This window comes from Chiloscyllium plagiosum, unplaced genomic scaffold (assembly GCF_037043375.1).
Source record: "Chiloscyllium plagiosum isolate Xiang-an unplaced genomic scaffold, Cpla_swu_hap1 HiC_scaffold_47, whole genome shotgun sequence".
Lineage (NCBI taxonomy): Eukaryota > Metazoa > Chordata > Chondrichthyes > Orectolobiformes > Hemiscylliidae > Chiloscyllium > Chiloscyllium plagiosum.
This window is the reverse complement of record NW_028270185.1, coordinates 15,840,863-15,861,517: the sequence shown is the minus strand read 5'-3', so window position 1 is coordinate 15,861,517 and position 20,655 is coordinate 15,840,863. Positions and strand designations below refer to the sequence as shown.

Genomic DNA, 20,655 nt, shown 5'->3' with positions numbered 1-20,655 from the left:
CAGGGGTACATGTAGAGTAATAGGGTAGGGGAATGGGTCTGGGTAGGATGCTCTTCGGAGGGTCAGTGTGGACTTGTTGGGCCGAAGGGCCTGTTTCTACAGTATAGCGATTCTTTTATGATGAGACACGTGACTCCAGGCCTACAGTTGTGGTTGACACTTATGTGACCTCTGAAATGGCAGAACATGACACTCCGCTCAAAGGGCAATTCGGGATGGGGAACAAATGCCCATCTTTTCCAGTGACACCCACGCAAGAATATGGTTTAGTAAAAAAATGAGCAGGCAAGGAGGGAAGTGACAGATGAGGGAAGGGGAAAATCAGGACAGGGGGAGGTGGACTGGGGGATAAAGGAAGATCAGGGGAAGGGGAAGGGGCAGAAGGTGAGGAGAGGGCAGAAGCAAAGCGTTTAGCACCTTTACTGACACCCAAATCTGCTATTTCTAACCTTCCCAGTCGTAAAGCCATTTGCTAACAGCTCAGTTTATTGCCGCAATTTATTTGAAAGTCGAAGTGTGCTGTGGAAAAGGTTTAACAAAGGCCGAACGTTGAAGCTGAGTTTCTGTGGGTTTGGCACGTCCCGTTACTGAGGGAGCTGGAGGATTCCAGTCAACCACAGCCTGGCCGGAACCAGTCAAGCGCAGAGCGTTAATTGCTAATAATTAACTTTGCTAATTGACCCGATAATTGGTTAAATTGATGTTTTTATTACACAGGCAGAGAGGATTTAATGGCTGGTTTCTGAGAGTCTTCCCCTGCGGACATGGAGAGAACAAATCTAACCTCCACCCCCCCCACCCCCCCCCCCCCCACCCCCACCCCCACACCCCAGGATAATCTGACAATCTCCAGGAACCTTTCTCGAGAGGTTGCTGGAAAAAAAACGTTGAACGGTGTTTTAAAAACTATTCTCGCGAGCTAATTCCTTGGGTGTTTTTGCTGCGATTGACATGTGATTGGGTGACCTGCCCGGGGCCACCAATGGCAGGGCAGGGACAGGGTGGTTGGAGGCCATGTGACAAGCGCCCCGGGAATCTCTCTGACTGGATTGGACGATCCCAGAACGACCGAGGGCTTGGTGAGGTGGACATGACACTCTGATGAGCTGTAACCATCGATGACTGACCGACCCCACGGTCACCACAGCACGGCCCCTTGGTTACAGAAACTGCCATAGCAACCAAGAGAGGGAACCACGGCAACTGGCGTGTGGGTTCCAAGTAACTGTCTGATTGGCCCCTGAGTAACAGGTCCATGTGTACCATGGGTATAGAGCTTGTTATGCCACATGACGCATGGAGGTTGCCATAGCAATGGATCCGTGTATACTATGGGTTATTGAGAATGTATTGCCATGGCGACCAATAGAGGTTACCATGGCAACAAATCCATGTGGACCACGGGTATAGTGGTTGTAGTGCCATGGGGAACAATGGAGCTTGCCATAGCAACTGACCCATGGGTACCATGGTTATATAAGCTGTGGGTTCCATGGTATCAGGGAGGGTTGTTGTTTCGCTCAACACTGTGGCTTCAACTCCCACACCAGCTGAAGTTAGCCTGAAGGGCTCTCCAGGAGACCATAAGACACTAGAGCACAAATTAGGCCATTCAGCCCATCGAGTCTGCTCTGTCACTCAGTCATGGCTGATAGGCTTCTCGGCCCCATTCTCCCACTTTCTCCCCGTAACCCTTGATCCCCTTGACAATCAAGAACCTATCAATCTCCATTTTAAATATACTCAATGTCCTGGCCCCCACTGCCTTCTGTGGCGGTGAATTCTGTAGATTCCCCACTCTTCAGCTGAAGAAGTTTCTCGTTATCTACATTCTAAAAGGTCTTCCCTTTATTGTAAGGCTGTGCCCTCGGGTCCTAGTCTCTCCTACCAATGGAAAAAATCTTCCCAACATCCACTCTGTCCAGGTTATTCAGTATTCTGTAAGTTTTAATTAGATTCCACCCCCCCATCCCTCTACACATTCTTCTAAACTCCATTGAGCATAGACCCAGAGTCCTCAAACATTCCTCAGATGTTAAACTTCTCAGTCCTGGGACCATTCTCGTGAACCTCATCTGAACACACTCCAAGGCCAGTACATCCTTCCTGAGATATGGGGCCCAAAACTGTGCACAATACTCCAAATGTGGCCTGGCCAGAGCCTTAGAGAGCCTTGGAAGTACATCCCTGCTTTTATATACTCTCCATCTCAATCTCTCCCTCATCTAGGGCTTAGTGACCTTCAGCTTAAACCAGCACCAGTCTTTTTTTTCATGAACGAGAGAGAGCGTCCCCATGATCCGGTAATATTACGGCGACTTTACCTCTGACCAGGGCAATTGGCCGGTGGGATCCGTGGCAACTGATGGGTGTGTGCCACGGCAACTGACCCATGGATACCGCGGGTTATATCACTGACATGAGCCCCATGGTGACGAGACCGTGGGTACCTTGACGACAGACTGGCAGGTACCACGGCAACCAATCCATGGACGGCAACCACTACATCCGAGTTCCCTCAGGAAAAGAGATGGGCAAAGTCAGAGCTTAGGAGACGTTTTGAGGCTGGCCAGGCAATTCTAACCAGGGAGAGAACGCAATGTGTATTGAAGTTGGAATAATTAAGAACGGAGATACAGCTGCATATTAGTCACGGTGGAAAATTAAATTACCAGCAGTCTGGTTTTCCAAGTAATATTTAAATAGTCTAATAACCTCACTCCTTCACAGAAGAATGGAGCACTGACAGCTCACTCAGACAGTCCCTAATCCGAGAGGAAATTACACTGGTAGAAATTCAATTCTGTTTCTTTATTCCTGCGGAGATATCTGCTAACGAGCTCGAATGTCATTGCCCCATATCAAGAAAACCATCCTTCACTTAGCCGTCGCAGTGAGGGGAGGGGGGGGGGGGTCACCTGACAGCCCAAAGACCCTCGGTTCAGGGAGAGTATGAGGGCCGTTGACCAGTAATGGAGGGAGTGGGTGTGGAAAGAAGAGGGAGGCGGTTGGAGGAAACAGAAGATGAGATTTGACAGCCTCCCAGGGTGTGGGTTGAAGTTCGGGCAACCCTTCCACCTCAGTGCAAGTCGGGAGGTCTGAAACCCTACAGCTCTCTCTGGGAATGGGGAGATTAACCTGCCTGTGGCACGACTGGGGAGCTTAAAGCAGCTTTAATTAGAAAGATTATTGAATTTGCGTAAAGGTCTGTTGGATTGTCTCCAGAGTTGTGCCCTCCCCTCACCAGGCCACAGTTGCTGTTCCCGCTCTCTCTGAGTCCTGCCTGGTCATTGGCAGAAGCCAACCCCTTCACTAGCCTATCGAATGCTTCACATTCCTCTGCCTTGTTTGACCAATCCACCCCTCCGTCCTCACTCACTTCACGCCCCTCCCCAACCAAATCCCCACACAGTTCTCTCAGACACTAACCCCCCCCACCCCCCTCAGCTCGCCAATCAACATCTTCAAGTACCACCCTCTTGTGCCATGTTCCCAATCCAGATGGATTGCCGGGAACACTCACCTGAACCAGGACAAAGTTTTCCTAATTTAACCCAGGGGTGGGGGCTGAATTCGGGGGGGGGGGGAGGGGTTGTGGAGATGGGGCAACGCGGTGGTCTATTTGCCAAAAGCAACTCGCCACCAATCTCACCCCACTACCCCCACCCAATCACCCCCCTCCCCCACCTCCAAAGAGAAAATGGCGGCACAAGAGCTCAATGCTTAGCACTGCTGCTTCACAGCGCCAGGGACCCGGGTTCGATTCTAGCTTCGGGCGACTGACTGTGTGGAGTTTGCACATTCTCCCCATGTCTGCGTGGGTTTCCTCCGGGTGCTCCGGTTTCCTCTCACAGTCCAAAGATGTGCAGGTTAGGGTGGATTGGCCATGCTAAATTTCCCATAATGCCCAGGGTTATGCAAGTTAGGGTGGATTGGGCCATGTTAAATTACCCATAGTGCCCAGGGATTTGTAGGCAGTTGAGAGGCAATCCCATTGGAACCATGTGTAGACTAGACCAGGTAAGGACGGCAGATTTCCTTCCCTCAATGATGTTAATCATAGAATCCCTACAGTGTGGAAGCAGGCCATTCAGCCCATTACATCCACACCGACTCCCTGAAGACCATCCCACCTAGACCCACCTCCCTACTGTAACCCTGCACCTAACCGACACATTAATGAGTCAGATGGGTTTCTATAAATGATGGACTGTGATTGCTATTATGTTAACATTTAATTCCAGTTTTTTACTGAATTTGAATGTCACCATCTGGCACGGATAATCCCTGGAACGTTAGTGGATCACTAGACCAGTGGCATTAGCGACCAACACGTCGCCTGGATTAATTAATAGAGCAATACATTCTGACATACAATATAGAACGTCGATGTAACTAATGACAAATATGTCGTGCAAATATGCGCAGTGCAGGGTGATTTTACAATATTGAGGCATTCAGACAACAAGAACAATTCCCAGAGAGTCCCATTCCATTGGGCGGGCTGACCCCTTGTCGAGCAAGATTTGTATTTTTAAAATCTTGTATCTTTCTTTCCAAGTACAGGGACAGGGAGGGGAGGAGGAAGCTGGACACGGGTCTGAGGGGACTGTTCTTGTTGAGGTCCCCCCCTCCCAACATTCACATCGCGTGCAGTTCCTGGCACACCCTTCCGACAGATCGACTCCACACACTCCCACTGACAAGGGCCCGGAATTGGTTGGAGAGCTAACTTCTGAGGAGTTTCCCAATCCGTGCCTGACTGAATAGGAACTAGGTCAAGTCCTTTCGCAACCGGTACCAAGAAGGAGTGGGATTGTTCACCCCAGAGAGCTGCACTGACTGGGTCATTATTCAAGGCTGAGATCAAGAAATTCCTCATTTATGAGGGATTTGAGGGTTATGGAGCGAAAGGGGACTGGAGGATTATGAGATTGCCCTGATCTCATTGAATGCCAGAGCAGATTTGATGGGCTGAATGGCGTATTTTTGTTCGCATGTTAGATTTAATTGTCATGATGTGGGTGTCACTGGCAGGGCCCGTCCCTAGTTGCCCCCTTGAGAAGGTGGGGGTGAGGTGCCTTCTTGAACCACTGCAGTCCGTGTGCTGTGGGCTGACCCACAATGCCCTGAGGGAGGGAATTCCAGGATTCTGACCCAGTGACACTGAAGGAACGGCGATATATTTCCAAGTCGGGATGGTGAGGGGCTCAGAGGGGAACTTGCAGGGGGTAGTGGTCCCCTGTATCTGCTGCCCTTGTCCTTCTAGATGGAAGTGGTCGTGGGTTTGGAAGGTGCTGCCTGAGGATCTTTGGTGAATTGCTGCAGTGCATCTTGTAGATGGTACACCCTGCTGTTACTGAGCGTCGGTGGTGGAGGGAGGGGATGTTTGTGGGTGTGGTGCCAACCAAGCGGGGGGCTACTTTGTCCTGGATGGTGTCGAGTTTCTTGAGTGTTGTTGGAGCTGCTCCCATCCAGGGGCAAGTGGGGAGTATTCCATCATATTCCTAACTCGTGTGATGGTATAGAGTCTTATGGAGACCTACCACACACCCATTGGGAGTTTCCGATTCCTTCAGGATTGACCTGAAATATCCAGGTTAATCTCCAGGGTACTGCAGTGTCTGGGGTGGGAGTGGGAGAGGGGGGTGGATATTAGGTAGGTATGAAACAAGAGCCTACCTGCCCATTCTCTTTGAACACATTTGCTTATTAGTTATAAAAGCCTTGTCTTCTTCCTGATAGGCTGAGGGGAGGTGATGTGACTGAAGAGCGAGCCAATCGCGGGAGCCATGTGATGGAGTCTCCGGGCGGTTTTGGTGACTCTGACCCCACTCGCTGTTCCACAGGAACACAAGAAACAGGAATCAGAGTAGGCCCTTCGGCCCATCGAGCCTGCTCCACCACTCCATGGCTGATCTGAATATTGCCTCAACTGCTGCCCGTCAACTTTGACCTCCTCGTTAATCCTCAGTCTCCCACAGCCCTTGAATAAATTGAACGAGCCAGCCTTGATTGTTGGAAGCAGGGAGGAGGGGAGTCCCCCCTGAGGGGGGACTCGGCACCTCACCTCAGTTTAAAATGCAATTCCCCTGATTGTTGACCCATGTCCCCTTGTCCTGGACTCTCTGACTCATGGAAATTTCCTGATAAATCAGCGAGGGGTTGAGGCAGAAGTGGTGCTGGACAATGACATAGCAACCGTGCCCCACTAACGCCCCCCGATTGTTCCCTTGTTGTGATTTGAGGGACGCTTGGCATGAACAGGGCACTGCCTCTCAACGAGGGAACCCAGCTCTTCCCTCATTGAATAATTGTGACTTTTGATCTTGCCCCTCTCAGTCATATAGAGCGCTCCATTGGCAGATCCATTTACACATTCGCAGGATGAGGGTGTCTCTGACTAGGGCAGCATTTATTGCCGGGAGGGCAGTTAAGATTCAACCCCATTGCTGTAGGTCTGGAGTCATGTGCAGGCCAGATCAGGTGAGGATGGCAGATTTCCTTCCCAAAACGACATTAGTGAACCGAGTGGGGTTTTCCCGACAATGGGTTCATGGTCATCATTAAACTCTTAATTCCAGATTTTCTTTTATTGAATTCAAACTCCACCGTCTGCTGTGGCAGGATTTGAACTCAGAACACTGCCAGGGTTTCTGGATTAACAGTCCAGCGATAACACGACCAAACGTGGAAGCAAAATGGCGGCCATGTCCATTGGTCAGCAGTGGCTGGAGCCCATTGACCCCAGTCTCCTGATACATCATGCACTGACCACCAGGAAGAGAGGGACAATGCTTGCATGAGTCTTAACCATCAGTGGAATGCCAAGGAAGTGCTGGCCTTGGCATGGGGGCAGTCTTCCTGGTCCTCTGCTCTTTACTGGGGGTTGAGGCAAAAGTATATGGCGGCTTGCCTCAAGCCTGGTCATCAAGTTAGACCCCCAAGTAACAGAGGTCAACCTGGGGTCAGCGAACGACAGGGGAAGGTAGAGGCCTTTCAGCCCTTCCTTGGCCGTTCTATCATTCAGCTAGCTCTCAGCTGATCTATTCCTTAACTTCCATTGGTTGCCCATCCCTCAATCTTCCAACCCAACACATTCTAACACGTTTCCTCCAATTACGCTTCCATGGGGCTGTGGGCACTTGTCGCCAGTCTCTAACTACCCTCAAACTGAGTGGTTTGTGAGGCCTTTCCAGAAGGCAGTTGAGAGTCAACCCCATTGCCATGGGTCTGGAGTCACATGTAGACCAGACCCAGTAAGGACGGCAGTGTTCGAGCCCTGAAGGGCATCAGTGAACCAGAATGGGTTTTGAAAACAAAGATGGCCGCCGTGACCACCATGATTAAGTCAATTCAAGAACGATTAACCGACTTTAAATTCCATCAGTTTCGGGGGTGGGATTTGAACCCATGGCCTCCACATCATCAGCCAGCGTCTGAGGATTACGAGTGACATTAGCACTGGGCCTCCATCGCGCCCCCCCCCCCCCCCCCAACCTCGGTTAAAGTCTGGGGTTGTGGACAACATGGAACCCACTTGGATTATGGTGTCAGGAGATGGAGATTGCTGGGCCCTCGATCGATGGGAATCTCGGGGGAGGCCCGTGGACTGGTCACCCTCTTTTCCAAGAACGCTCACGTCCATCCACGTCGCAAAATTAGAAAACTGAAGCCAGTACAAGTTTCAAACCAAAACAAACCTAGCTGCTTTGCCAAAAGGCTGCTGGGAAAGAGGATCATTTCCTCAGGAACACCCCTCCCTCAGAATGCCCACCCCCAGCCTCCCAGCTCCAGACTGGTAGACACACGTGACTCCAGTCACAAATAACGCCGGTGAGGGCGAACTTGGAAAGGGACCTGATTGTGGTTCACCGCATTTGGTTAACGCACCCTCCTCCTACAGTCTGCCGGCAAACTCCCTTCATTAGTTTGCCTCCCGGTCAGTCCATGTCCCGGCTGCCAGTCAGCCCATCCCCCTCCCCTCCCTCCCCATCACTCCCTCACCGCCCCTCCCCCACGCTCCCTCCCCCTCCCCTCACTCCCCTTCCCCTCACATCCCCTCCGCTCATTCACATCCCTCCCCCCCACCCTCACCCCACTCCCTCCCTTTTGACTCTGCTGGAGCCCCTCACTCACCAGTTGTTCACCTGTAAGATGGTGAGGCCCGTGTCCTGCGCTAGCTGTTTCTTCTGTTCCTCGGAGGGGTACGGGTGCTGCAGAGGGACACAAGAGGAGACAGTCAATCAGCACCTCAATCCCTCACATTGGGGGGGGGGGTGGGCCTTACCACAGTTCAGACCCAACCTCCAACCTGAAACCAGAGCAGCTCAATAGCTCATGGGGTGTAACCCTTCAACACTAGGGTCCCAGGGAGTGTTGCTGAACAAAGGGAGTGCAGGTTCATAGCTCCTTGAAAGTGGAGTCACAGGTAGATAGGATAGAAAAGAAGGCGTTTGGTATGCTTTCCTTTATTGGTCAGTATTGAATATAAGAGTTGGGAGGTCATGTTGCGGCTGTACAGGACATTGGTTAGGCCACTGTTGGAATACTATGTTCAATTCTGTTCTCCCTACTATAGGAAGGGTGTTGTGAAACTTGAAAGGATTCAGAAAAGATTTACAAGGATGTTGCCAGGGTTTGAGCTACAGGGAGAAGCTGAACAGCCTGGGGGCTGTTTTCCCTGGAGTGTCGGAGGCTGAAGAGTGACCTTATAGAGGTTTATAAAATCATGAGGGACATGGATAGGGTAAATAGGCAAAGTCTTTTCCCTGGGGTAGGGGAGTCCAGAATTAGAGGGCATAGGTTTAGGGTGAGAGGTGAAAGATATAAAAGAGACCTAAGGGGCAATGTTTTCACTCAGAGGGTGGTCCGTGTATGGAATGAGCTGCCAGAGGATGTGGTGGAGGCTGGTACAATTGCAACATTTAAGAGGCATTTGGATGGGTATATGAATAGGAAGGGTTTGGAGGGGTATGGGCCGGGTGCTGGCAGGTGGGACTAGATTGGGTTGGGATATCTGGTCGGTGTGGATGTGTTAGGCTGAAGGGCCTGTTTCCGTGCTGTACATCTCTATGACTCTCCCTGGCATCCCAGTCAATGTCAGTCCCTCAGGTGTCATAAAAAAAAATAAAAAATTCACCAGGTGTTGCTTGTTGTAGCATCTTGCTGTGCGCCAATTGTATTTCCTGACACTACAACCCCGACTTGGAGCTCAACTGCACTCGAGGATGTGGAGGGCGCCACACAAATGCCTTAGCCAGCGCTGATTTTAAAAAAAAACTTTCCACCTGAATCGAACAGACACGAAAGGTGTGAGGTAGGGGGCGGAATGGGTGACTCCTGTCAAACCCATGCCTGGGGTGGCAGGGGGGCTTTAAAGAGGTCTGCAGCCCGGCTACTGAAAATCACAACTTCAGCCGGCTCCTTACAGACTGAATGTGCCTTTTCTTTTCTCAACCAACTGAGAGGGTGGTGTCAACAGATGGCAGGTAACATTATGATCCTTTTACAGAAAGCTGGGGGTGGGGGGGGGGGGGGGGGGGAAACAGAAAGAAGAGATCGGGCCCGCGGCCTTTTCCAGGCCGTGGCTTCGATGGCCTCTCTGCTTCTTATCTGACAGGCCTGTGATGGATGAGCCCTGGAACCCCCTGCCCCAAACACTGAGCCCTGTGTCACTGGCAGTTGACAGCTGGGTGACGGATGTAGGGGCCTGTTCAGAGAGCGCAGGCCTCTGTCCGCACTCCAAGGCCCGACAGCAGGATAGGCCCCCGGGGGGGTTGCCATGGGATACCGGGCTGGGTCATGCTGCCCTCCTTTCCCCCCCGCCCTCCCCAACCCCTCTGTTTCCAATTGCAAATAACCGCATAACAAATGGGATCGTGACAGCTGTAACCCAATGTGAACCCTGTGAAAGCACAAAAGTATCCTCAGAGATGGTGCCGGAGAGTGATTAATTATGATCTTTGGAAAGAGAGAAGCCTTTCGGGTCAGGCTCTGAAGCCAAGTCACGCGTGTTTAAAAATAAGTTTGATGTACGTCATTCAATGGCCATCCAACACCATTCTTACAGAACCAGTTTAACCTCAAGAAGGGGAGTTCCTGAGAGAAAGGGACTGTTTGGAGAGGAGATATTGAGAAGGCCGGGCCTGTATCCTGAGGTTGGAAGAGTGAAACATGGTTCCCAATGAAGGGCCGTAGGACCGTCTGAGGGATGTTAGAAAGGCTACCTCACTCTGACTGACCGGCTGAGGACAGGAACCAGGGGATGGAAACAGCTTCATTGAGTCAAAAGATGGCCAGGGGTTTCTTCACTCTGGAGAGGGGGGGGGGGTGAACCTTTGGAATTTCCTACCCCAGACGGCCGGGGAAGCTCAGTCACTCAAAAGAGCGAGAGTGACAGCTTTCTAGGTATTGAAGGATTCAAACAAACATGGGGATAGCACGGGAAATGGTATCATAGTCACGCAGTGCATAAACAGGCCTTTCGGCCTAAACCAGTCCAGGTTTCCTGAACTGAACGATTCCCACTTGCCCACGTTTGGCCCGTATCCCTCTAAACCTTTCCTGCCCTGTCTTTTGAACGTTTCCTGCCACTACCACTTCCTCTGGCAGCTTGTTCCACGCACCCTCAGGTAAACGGCATTGCGATGCCGTGGTCTAGAATGGCGGGCTAGGCTGGAGGGTGCCGAATGGCCTGGTTTCTAATGTTTCTAAGCTCAGGACATTTCAAGTATTTGGTCAGCAGGTTGGATGAGGAAGCAGTCTCCCACAGCTCCCCCGGTCATGGCCCGGTCTCTCTCCTGTGGATAATCTAAGTCGACCTCCCCCTTTCCTGAGGGCAGTACTGTGGGTGGGAAATTTGGGGGGGGTGGGGGGGGAGGGGCTCCACTGACAGAGCTCCCTCTTCCAGAAAATCGGAAGATCTCACGGCGCCAATCGACGGGAAGACATCAAATCCTATCGCGGGTGTGGTGCTGGACAAGCACAGCAGGTCAGGCGGTATCCGAGGAGCAGGAGAGTCGACGTTTCGGGCCGGAGCCCTTCATCAGGAGTGATGAGGCACCACAGTCAGCCCCTTTTCCAGCACCACACTCCATACTGTCCGGGGATGTGCAGGTTAGGTGGGTTAGCCACGGGGAATGCATAGGGATGGGGTGGATCCAGATGGGGTCCCCTTCAGAGGGTTCTGCACAGCTGCAACATGACTTGCCACCTGAACGGTGAGGGCAAACACGCCCTATGCCTCCTTTACCACCTTATCCACTTCTGTTGCCACTTTCCGGGAGCTCCAGACCTGCAACCCAAGATCCCTCTGGACATCAACGCTCCAAAGGATCCTGCCATTGGAATTTCCTCCTGCATTTGACCTGTCCAGAATCCTTTCTTCACAATTTCCTCGATTAGACTCCAGCTGCCACTGCTCTGCCCAACTTTCCAACCATATCGATATCCTCCTCTATCCTTTTGCAGCCTTCCTCACTATCCACAACCTCGTCGATGTTTGTGGCTTTAAACTTACTAATCAGATCACCTACAGGCCCCAGCAATGTCCCTTCCTGCCTCCCTCAGTATCCTGGGATAGATCCCATCAGGCCCTGGGGGGGAATTGGCTACCTTAAATGTTTCTCAAAACACTCGCCAGCTCTTTCTTAATCGAGAGTGTGGAGCAGGAGAGTCGATGTTTTGGGCATGAACCCTTCATCAGGAAAAGGGCTCATGATCGAAACGTCGATTCTCCTGCTCCTCGGATGCTGCCTGACCGGCTGTGCTTTTCCAGCACCACACTCTCGACTCTGATCTCCAGCATCTGCAGGCCTCACTTTCTACTATCAAATCCTAACGGTCAACCAACAGGAGAAAACGCAGACTGTCAGCGCCCTGTTTGTGGGAGTATGTCAGTACGCTTACAAAAATGACCACGCCCACATAAATTATTTGAGGGCACCCTGAGGGATTTGAAAGGTGCTATGGAAATGTAAGCTCTTTTTCTGGATTAGATTCCCTAGAGTGTGGAAACAGGCCCTTCGGCCCAACCAGTCCACACCGACCCTCTGAAGAGCAACCCACCCAGACTCATTCCCCTACACCTAACACTACTGGTAATTTAGCACGGCCAATTCACCCTGACCTGCACATCTTTGGACTGTGGGAGGAAACCGGAGCACCCGGAGGAAACCCACGCAGACACGGGGAGAATGGGCAAACTCCACACAGAGAGTCGCCTGAGGCAGGAATTGAACCCAGGTCTCAGGCGCTGTGGGGTAGCAGTGCTCACCACTGAGCCACCGTGCTGCCCAAGCTCTTTCTTTGCGGTCAATGTTAGCCCACTGGTCTTGGGGTGACAACGCTACTCCTTTAAGAAGACTATACTGTCCTTGGCTTTTTTTTTTGTGAGAGAGGTCGTAAAACAGCGATTCCGAAAGGGCTGGGTTTGAAGCATTTTAGCGCCAATATGTTTATAGTTAACAGATACTGCCTCAGGCAGAAGGCTGTCAGGTGTTTTACAAGAACCACTTGTCCAACGAAAAGGGGAGTGGCCATTTCTCCCAGCTCAGCTTTTCTCTGGTTTGATTTGATGTTTAGCAGGCTGGCTGTTCATTGAAAGCAGTCAGGCAGTTTGAGGCTGTTGGTGTAAGGAACGGCTCCAGGGAAGACGGTGTTCCACGCTGCCAACTCTCTCTCTCTCTGTCTCTCTCTCTCTCTCTCTCCTGTAAGACCCTGTGTTTGATTTTACCTTTTGTGGCAAGGGGGTTTCTATAAGGATTGTTGCACGTATTTGGAACAGCATCATGAAGCTGGGATAATCTGCTGAGTTTTTGGATAGGATAAGTTATTCAGTATTCTGTACTCTTTTGGTTATGTGTCATGTGGTAATCTTGTAAATAAATTGTGTTTTGTTTAAAACTAAGTGGTTGGGTCAGCTGCAACAGTCCTGGAGTAGCCACTCTGCACCTGCTTAAAACAACGAGCAAAGTTAGGGTCCAGGATACTTTCTTGAAATGTTTCGAGGGGGGTCTGTCCTGGTCCAGAACATTGGGATAAATGCCAGGGGTAAATGTGGGGTGGGTGGGTTGCTCTTCGTGGGGTCGGCGTGGACGTGTTGGGCCGAAGGGCCTGTTTCCGCACTGTAGGGGATTCTATTCTACTCTATTGGTCAGCGACTGAGGGGCATGGATCATAATGAGGAGGCCGGGCCTGCACTTTCTTGGCTGTCGAAGAATGAGAGGCCATTTTATTGAGGCATACAAGGGGCTAGGTAGAGTAGATGGCAGCTTGATCCAGGGGGTTGTGGGAGTAGGGGCGGGGGGAGATTGGGACACATGGGGCATGGTCTCGGGTTGAGGCTGCGATCTCTCAGGACTGAGACAAGGATAAGCCCCCAAGGGCTGTGACCCCCGACCTCAAGGGTCGTGGAGGTTCAGCTGCCTCAGGCAGGGCTTTGGTCTCTCAGGGAGTCAACGGAAAATAGGGAGTCGGCGGGAAAGTGGTTGGTCAAATCGGATGCCAGAGCAAGTTCGATGGGCCGAATGGACTTGTCCTGCTCCTGAATTCTTGGGAGTCGCCCACTCCGAATTCAGAAGGGAGGAAGTATCTGGTGGCTCGAAGGTGCTGATACTGAGAAGGATGTTCTAGAACAATCATTGGACCCACGAGACTCAGCCCATACAGGGTCCACAATGGAGGATAGCACCATTGGATTACAGGGTGACTCAGAGATGGAGGGGAAGGGGTTGGGGGTGGGGGGGGGGGTGCAGTGGGGCTGGGGTGGGGGAGTGTAGTGGGGCTGGGGTGGGGGGGGTGCAGTGGGGCTGGGGGTGGGGGGGTGCAGTGGGGCTGGGGGTGGGGGGGTGCAGTGGAGCTGGGGTGGGGGGGTGCAGTGGGGCTGGGGGGGGTTTGCGGTGGGGCTGGGGGTGGGGGAGTGCGGTGGGGCTGGGATGGGGGAGTGCAGTGGGGCTGGGGTGGGGGGGTGCAGTGGGGCTGGGGTGGAGGGGTGCAGTGGGGCTGGGGGTGGGGAAGTGCGGTGGGGCTGGGGTGGGGGGGTGCAGTGGGGCTGGGGTGGGGGGGTGCAGTGGGGCTGGGGTGGGGGAGTGCGGGGGGGCTGGGGTGGGGGGTGCAGTGGGGCTGGGGGTGGGGGGGGTGCGGTGGGGCTGGGGTGGGGGGGTGCGGTGGGGCTGGGGTGGGGGGGTGCAGTGGGGCTGGGTTGGGGGGGTGCGGTGGGGCTGGGGTGGGGGGGTGCGGTGGGGCTGGGGTGGGGGGGTGCGGTGGGGTAATAATGCCATACCAGATCATGGATCCAGACTAACAGGCTGATGCTGGGGGGATTTCAATGCAATTAGTGCATAGATTTAATTAATTGATGCAAATCTCAGTCAGGGTGGGACTGTGGTCAGTCAGGGTGGGACTGTGGTCAGTCAGGGTGAGACTGTGGTCAGTCAGGGTGGGACTGTGGTCAGTTAGAGCGGGACTGTGGTCAGTCAGGGTGGGACTGTGGTCAGTTAGAGCAGGACTGTGGTCAGTCAGGGTGGGACTGTGGTCAGTCAGAGCGGGACTGTGGTCAGTCAGGGTGGGACTGTGGTCAGTCAGGGTGGGACTGTGGTCAGTTAGAGCGGGACTGTGGTCAGTCAGGGTGGGACTGTGTTCAGTCAGGGTGGGACTGTGGTCAGTCAGGGTGGGACTGTGGTCAGTCAGAGAGGGTCTGTGGTCAGTCAGAGGGGGACTGTGGTGAGTCAGAGCGAGACTGTGGTCAGTCAGGGTGGGACTATAGTCAGTCAGAGAGGGACTGTGGTCAGTCAGGGTGGGACTGTGGTCAGTCAGAGCGAGACTGTGGTCAGTCAGGGTGAGACTATAGTCAGTCAGAGAGGGACTGTGGTCAGTCAGGGTGAGACTATAGTCAGTCAGAGAGGGTCTGTGGTCAGTCAGGGTGAGACTATAGTCAGTCAGAGAGGGTCTGTGGTCAGTCAGGGTGAGACTATAGTCAGTCAGAGAGGGTCTGTGGTCAGTCAGGGTGAGACTATAGTCAGTCAGAGAGGGTCTGTGGTCAGTCAGGGTGAGACTATAGTCAGTCAGAGAGGGTCTGTGGTCAGTCAGGGTGAGACTGTGGTCAGTCAGAGCGAGACTGTGGTCAGTCAGGGTGAGACTGTGGTCAGTCAGAGAGGGTCTGTGGTCAGTCAGAGTGGAACTGTGGTCAGTCTGAGGGGGACTGTGGTCAGTCAGAGAGGGACTGTGATCAGTCAGGGTGGGACTGTGGTCAGTCTGAGGGGGACTGTAGTCAGTCAGAGAGGGACAGTGGTCAGTCAGGGTGGGACTGTGGTCAGTCTGAGGGGGACTGTGGTCAGTCAGAGAGGGACTGTGATCAGTCAGGGTGGGACTGTGGTCAGTCTGAGGGGGACTGTGGTCAGTCTGAGCGGGACTGTGGTCAGTCAGGGTGGGACTGAGGTCAGTCAGAGCGAGACTGGTCAGTCAGAGTGGGACTGTGGTCAGTCAGAGGGGGACTGTGGTCAGTCAGAGAGGGACTGTGATCAGTCAGGGTGGGACTGTGGTCAGTCTGAGGGGGACTGTGGTCAGTCAGAGTGGGACTGTGGTCAGTCAGGGTGGGACTGAGGTCAGTCAGCGAGACTGGTCAGTCAGAGTGGGACTGTGGTCAGTCAGAGAGGGACTGTGATCAGTCAGGGTGGGACTGTGGTCAGTCTGAGGAGGACTGTAGTCAGTCAGAGAGGGACTGTGGTCAGTCAGGGTGGGACTGTGGTCAGTCTGAGGGGGACTGTGGTCAGTCAGGGTGGGACTGTGGTCAGTCTGAGGGGGACTGTGGTCAGTCAGAGAGGGACTGTGATCAGTCAGGGTGGGACTGTGGTCAGTCTGAGGGGGACTGTAGTCAGTCAGAGAGGGACTGTGGTCAGTCAGGGTGGGACTGTGGTCAGTCTGAGGGGGACTGTGGTCAGTCAGAGAGGGACTGTGATCAGTCAGGGTGGGACTGTGGTCAGTCTGAGGGGGACTGTGGTCAGTCTGAGCGGGACTGTGGTCAGTCAGAGTGGGACTGTGGTCAGTCAGAGAGGGACTGTGATCAGTCAGGGTGCGACTATGGTCAGTCAAAGAGGGACTGTGGTCAGTCAGGGTGGGACTGAGGTCAGTCAGAGCGAGACTGGTCAGTCAGAGTGGGACTGTGGTCAGTCAGGGTGGGACTGTGGTCAGTCTGAGGGGGACTGTGGTCAGTCAGAGAGGGACTGTGATCAGTCAGGGTGGGACTGTGGTCAGTCTGAGGGGGACTGTGGTCAGTCAGAGCGGGACTGTGGTCAGTCAGAGTGGGACTGTGGTCAGTCAGAGAGGGACTGTGTCAGTCAGGGTGGGACTATGGTCAGTCAAAGGGGGACTGTGGTCAGTCAGGGTGGGACTGAGGTCAGTCAGAGCGAGACTGGTCAGTCAGAGTGGGACTGTGGTCAGTCAGAGGGGGACTGTGGTCAGTCAGAACGGGACTCTGGTCAGAGCGGGATGGTGGTCAGTCAGAGCGGGACTGTGGTCAGTCAGAGAGGGACTTTGGTCATTCAGGGTAGGACTGTGGTCAGCCAGGGGGACGGTGATCAGTCAGAGAGGGACTGTGGTCAGTCAGGGTGGGACTGTGGTCAGTCAGAGCGAGACTGTGGTCAGTCAGGGTGAGCCTATAGTCAGTCAGAGAGGGTCTGTGGTCAGTCAGAGAGGGTCTGTGGTCAGTCAGAGGGGGACTGTGGTGAGTCAGAGAGGCTCTGTGGTCAGTCAGGGTGAGACTGTGGTCAGTCAGAGCGAGACTGTGGTCAGTCAGGGTGAGCCTATAGTCAGTCAGAGAGGGTCTGTGGTCAGTCAGGGTGGGACTGTGGTCAGTCAGAGCGAGACTGTGGTCAGTCAGGGTGAGCCTATAGTCAGTCAGAGAGGGTCTGTGGTCAGTCAGGGTGGGACTGTGGTCAGTCAGAGCGAGACTGTGGTCACTTAGGGTGAGACTATAGTCAGTCAGAGCGAGACTGTGGTCAGTCAGGGTGGGACTATAGTCAGTCAGAGAGGGTCTGTGGTCAGTCAGGGTGAGACTGTGGTCAGTCAGAGCGAGACTGTGGTCAGTCAGGGTGAGACTGTGGTCAGTCAGAGAGGGTCGGTGGTCAGTCAGAGAGGGTCTGTGGTCAGTCAGAGTGGAACTGTGGTCAGTCTGAGGGGGACTGTAGTCAGTCAGAGAGGGACTGTGGTCAGTCAGGGTGGGACTGTGGTCAGTCTGAGGGGGACTGTGGTCAGTCAGAGAGGGACTGTGATCAGTCAGAGTGGAACTGTGGTCAGTCTGAGGGGGACTGTAGTCAGTCAGAGAGGGACTGTGGTCAGTCAGGGTGGGACTGAGGTCAGTCAGAGCGAGACTGGTCAGTCAGAGTGGGACTGGGGTCAGTCAGGGTGGGACGGTGGTCAGTCAGAACGGGATTCTGGTCAGAGCGGGATGGTGGTCAGTCAGAGCGGGACTGTGGTCAGTCAGAGAGGGACTGTGGTCAGTCAGGGTAGGACTGTGGTCAGTCAGGGGGACGGTGATCAGTCAGAGAGGGACTGTGGTCAGTCAGGGTGGGACTGTGGTCAGTCAGAGCGAGACTGTGGTCAGTCAGGGTGGGACTATAGTCAGTCAGAGAGGGTCTGTGGTCAGTCAGAGGGGGACTGTGGTGAGTCAGAGAGGGTCTGTGGTCAGTCAGGGTGAGACTGTGGTCAGTCAGAGAGGGACTGTGGTCAGTCAGAGTGGAACTGTGGTCAGTCAGAGAGCATCTGTGGTCAGTCAGAGAGGGTCTGTGGTCAGTCAGAGGGGGACTGTGGTGAGTCAGAGAGGCTCTGTGGTCAGTCAGGGTGAGACTGTGGTCAGTCAGAGCGAGACTGTGGTCAGTTAGAGAGGGACTGTGGTCAGTCAGAGTGGGACTGTGGTCAGTCAGAGCAGGACTGTGGTCAGTCAGAGCGGGACTGTGGTCAGTCAGAGCGGGACGGTGGTCAGTCAGAGCGGGACTGTGGTCAGTCAGAGAGGGACTGTGGTCAGTCAGAGGGGGCAATGTAGTCAGTCAGAGGGGGACTGTGGTCAGTCAGACTGGGACTGTGGTCAGTCAGAGCGCGACTGTGGTCAGTCAGAGGGGCGAATGTGGTCAGTCAGAGGGGGACTGTGGTCAGTCAGAGCGGGACTGTGGTCAGTCAGGGTGGGACTGGGGTCAGACAGAGAGAGTCTGTGATCAGTCAGAGAGGGTCTGTGGTCAGTCAGAGGGGGACTGTGGTCAGAGAGGGACTGTGGTCAGTCAGGGTGGGAATGTGGTCAGTCTGAGCAGGACTGTGGTCAGTTAGAGAGGGGCTGCAGTCAGACAGAATGGGACTGTGGTCAGTCAGAGGAGGACTGTGGTCAGAGAGTGACTGTGATCATTCTCTGCTCATTCCTGAAGAAGGGCCTGTTCCCGAAACGTCGAATCTCCTGTTCCCTGGATGCTGCCTGACCTGCTGTGCTGTTCCAGCAATAAAGTTTCAACTGTGATCAGTCAAGGTAGGACTGTGGTCAGTCAGAGAGGGACTGTGGTCAGTCAGGGTGGGACTGTGGTCAGTCAGGGTGGGACTGTGGTCAGTCAGAGCGGGACTGTGGTCAGTCAGGGTGGGACTGTGGTCAGTCTGAGCGGGACTGTGGTCAGTCAGGGTGGGACTGTGGTCAGTCTGAGGGGGACTGTGGTCAGTCAGAGCGGGACTGTGGTCAGTCAGGGTGGGACTGTGGTCAGTCTGAGGGGGACTGTGGTCAGTCAGAGCGGGACTGTGGTCAGTCAGAGTGGGACTGTGGTCAGTCAGAGAGGGACTGTGTCAGTCAGGGTGGGACTATGGTCAGTCAAAGGGGGACTGTGGTCAGTCAGGGTGGGACTGAGGTCAGTCAGAGCGAGACTGGTCAGTCAGAGTGGGACTGTGGTCAGTCAGAGGGGGACTGTGGTCAGTCAGAACGGGACTCTGGTCAGAGCGGGATGGTGGTCAGTCAGAGCGGGACTGTGGTCAGTCAGAGAGGGACTTTGGTCATTCAGGGTAGGACTGTGGTCAGCCAGGGGGACGGTGATCAGTCAGAGAGGGACTGTGGTCAGTCAGGGTGGGACTGTGGTCAGTCAGAGCGAGACTGTGGTCAGTCAGGGTGAGCCTATAGTCAGTCAGAGAGGGTCTGTGGTCAGTCAGAGAGGGTCTGTGGTCAGTCAGAGGGGGACTGTGGTGAGTCAGAGAGGCTCTGTGGTCAGTCAGGGTGAGATTGTGGTCAGTCAGAGCGAGACTGTGGTCAGTCAGGGTGAGCCTATAGTCAGTCAGAGAGGGTCTGTGGTCAGTCAGGGTGGGACTGTGGTCAGTCAGAGCGAGACTGTGGTCAGTCAGGGTGAGCCTATAGTCAGTCAGAGAGGGTCTGTGGTCAGTCAGGGTGGGACTGTGGTCAGTCAGAGCGAGACTGTGGTCACTTAGGGTGAGACTATAGTCAGTCAGAGCGAGACTGTGGTCAGTCAGGGTGGGACTATAGTCAGTCAGAGAGGGTCTGTGGTCAGTCAGGGTGAGACTGTGGTCAGTCAGAGCGAGACTGTGGTCAGTCAGGGTGAGACTGTGGTCAGTCAGAGAGGGTCGGTGGTCAGTCAGAGAGGGTCTGTGGTCAGTCAGAGTGGAACTGTGGTCAGTCTGAGGGGGACTGTAGTCAGTCAGAGAGGGACTGTGGTCAGTCAGGGTGGGACTGTGGTCAGTCTGAGGGGGACTGTGGTCAGTCAGAGAGGGACTGTGATCAGTCAGGGTGGGACTGTGGTCAGTCTGAGGGGGACTGTAGTCAGTCTGAGGGGGACTGTGGTCAGTCTGAGTGGGACTGTGTCAGTCAGGGTGGGACTATGGTCAGTCAGAGCGAGACTGTGGTCAGTCAGGGTGGGACTATAGTCAGTCAGAGAGGGTCGGTGGTCAGTCAGAGAGGGTCTGTGGTCAGTCAGAGTGGAACTGTGGTCAGTCTGAGGGGGACTGTAGTCAGTCAGAGAGGGACTGTGGTCAGTCAGGGTGGGACTGAGGTCAGTCAGAGCGAGACTGGTCAGTCAGAGTGGGACTGGGGTCAGTCAGGGTGGGACGGTGGTCAGTCAGAACGGGATTCTGGTCAGAGCGGGATGGTGGTCAGTCAGAGCGGGACTGTGGTCAGTCAGAGAGGGACTGTGGTCAGTCAGGGTAGGACTGTGGTCAGTCAGGGGGACGGTGATCAGTCAGAGAGGGACTGTGGTCAGTCAGGGTGGGACTGTGGTCAGTCAGAGCGAGACTGTGGTCAGTCAGGGTGGGACTATAGTCAGTCAGAGAGGGTCTGTGGTCAGTCAGAGGGGGACTGTGGTGAGTCAGAGAGGGTCTGTGGTCAGTCAGGGTGAGACTGTGGTCAGTCAGAGAGGGACTGTGGTCAGTCAGAGTGGAACTGTGGTCAGTCAGAGAGCATCTGTGGTCAGTCAGAGAGGGTCTGTGGTCAGTCAGAGGGGGACTGTGGTGAGTCAGAGAGGCTCTGTGGTCAGTCAGGGTGAGACTGTGGTCAGTCAGAGCGAGACTGTGGTCAGTTAGAGAGGGACTGTGGTCAGTCAGAGTGGGACTGTGGTCAGTCAGAGCAGGACTGTGGTCAGTCAGAGCGTGACTGTGGTCAGTCAGAGCGGGACGGTGGTCAGTCAG

General features: G+C 54.0%; 1 protein-coding gene across 5 annotated transcripts in view; it reads right to left on the bottom strand.

The window, feature by feature from the left end:
• Positions 1–20,655, bottom strand: part of LOC122542948 (homeobox protein Meis1-like) — a 552,868-nt gene that overhangs the window by 34,169 nt on the left and 498,044 nt on the right. For all 5 annotated transcript variants that reach the window (XM_087984102.1, XM_087984106.1, XM_087984103.1 and 2 more), the window contains exon 9: positions 8,140–8,216. In XM_087984102.1, coding sequence (XP_087840228.1) covers positions 8,140–8,216 — 77 coding nt within the window. The remainder of the gene's footprint in view (positions 1–8,139; positions 8,217–20,655) is intronic.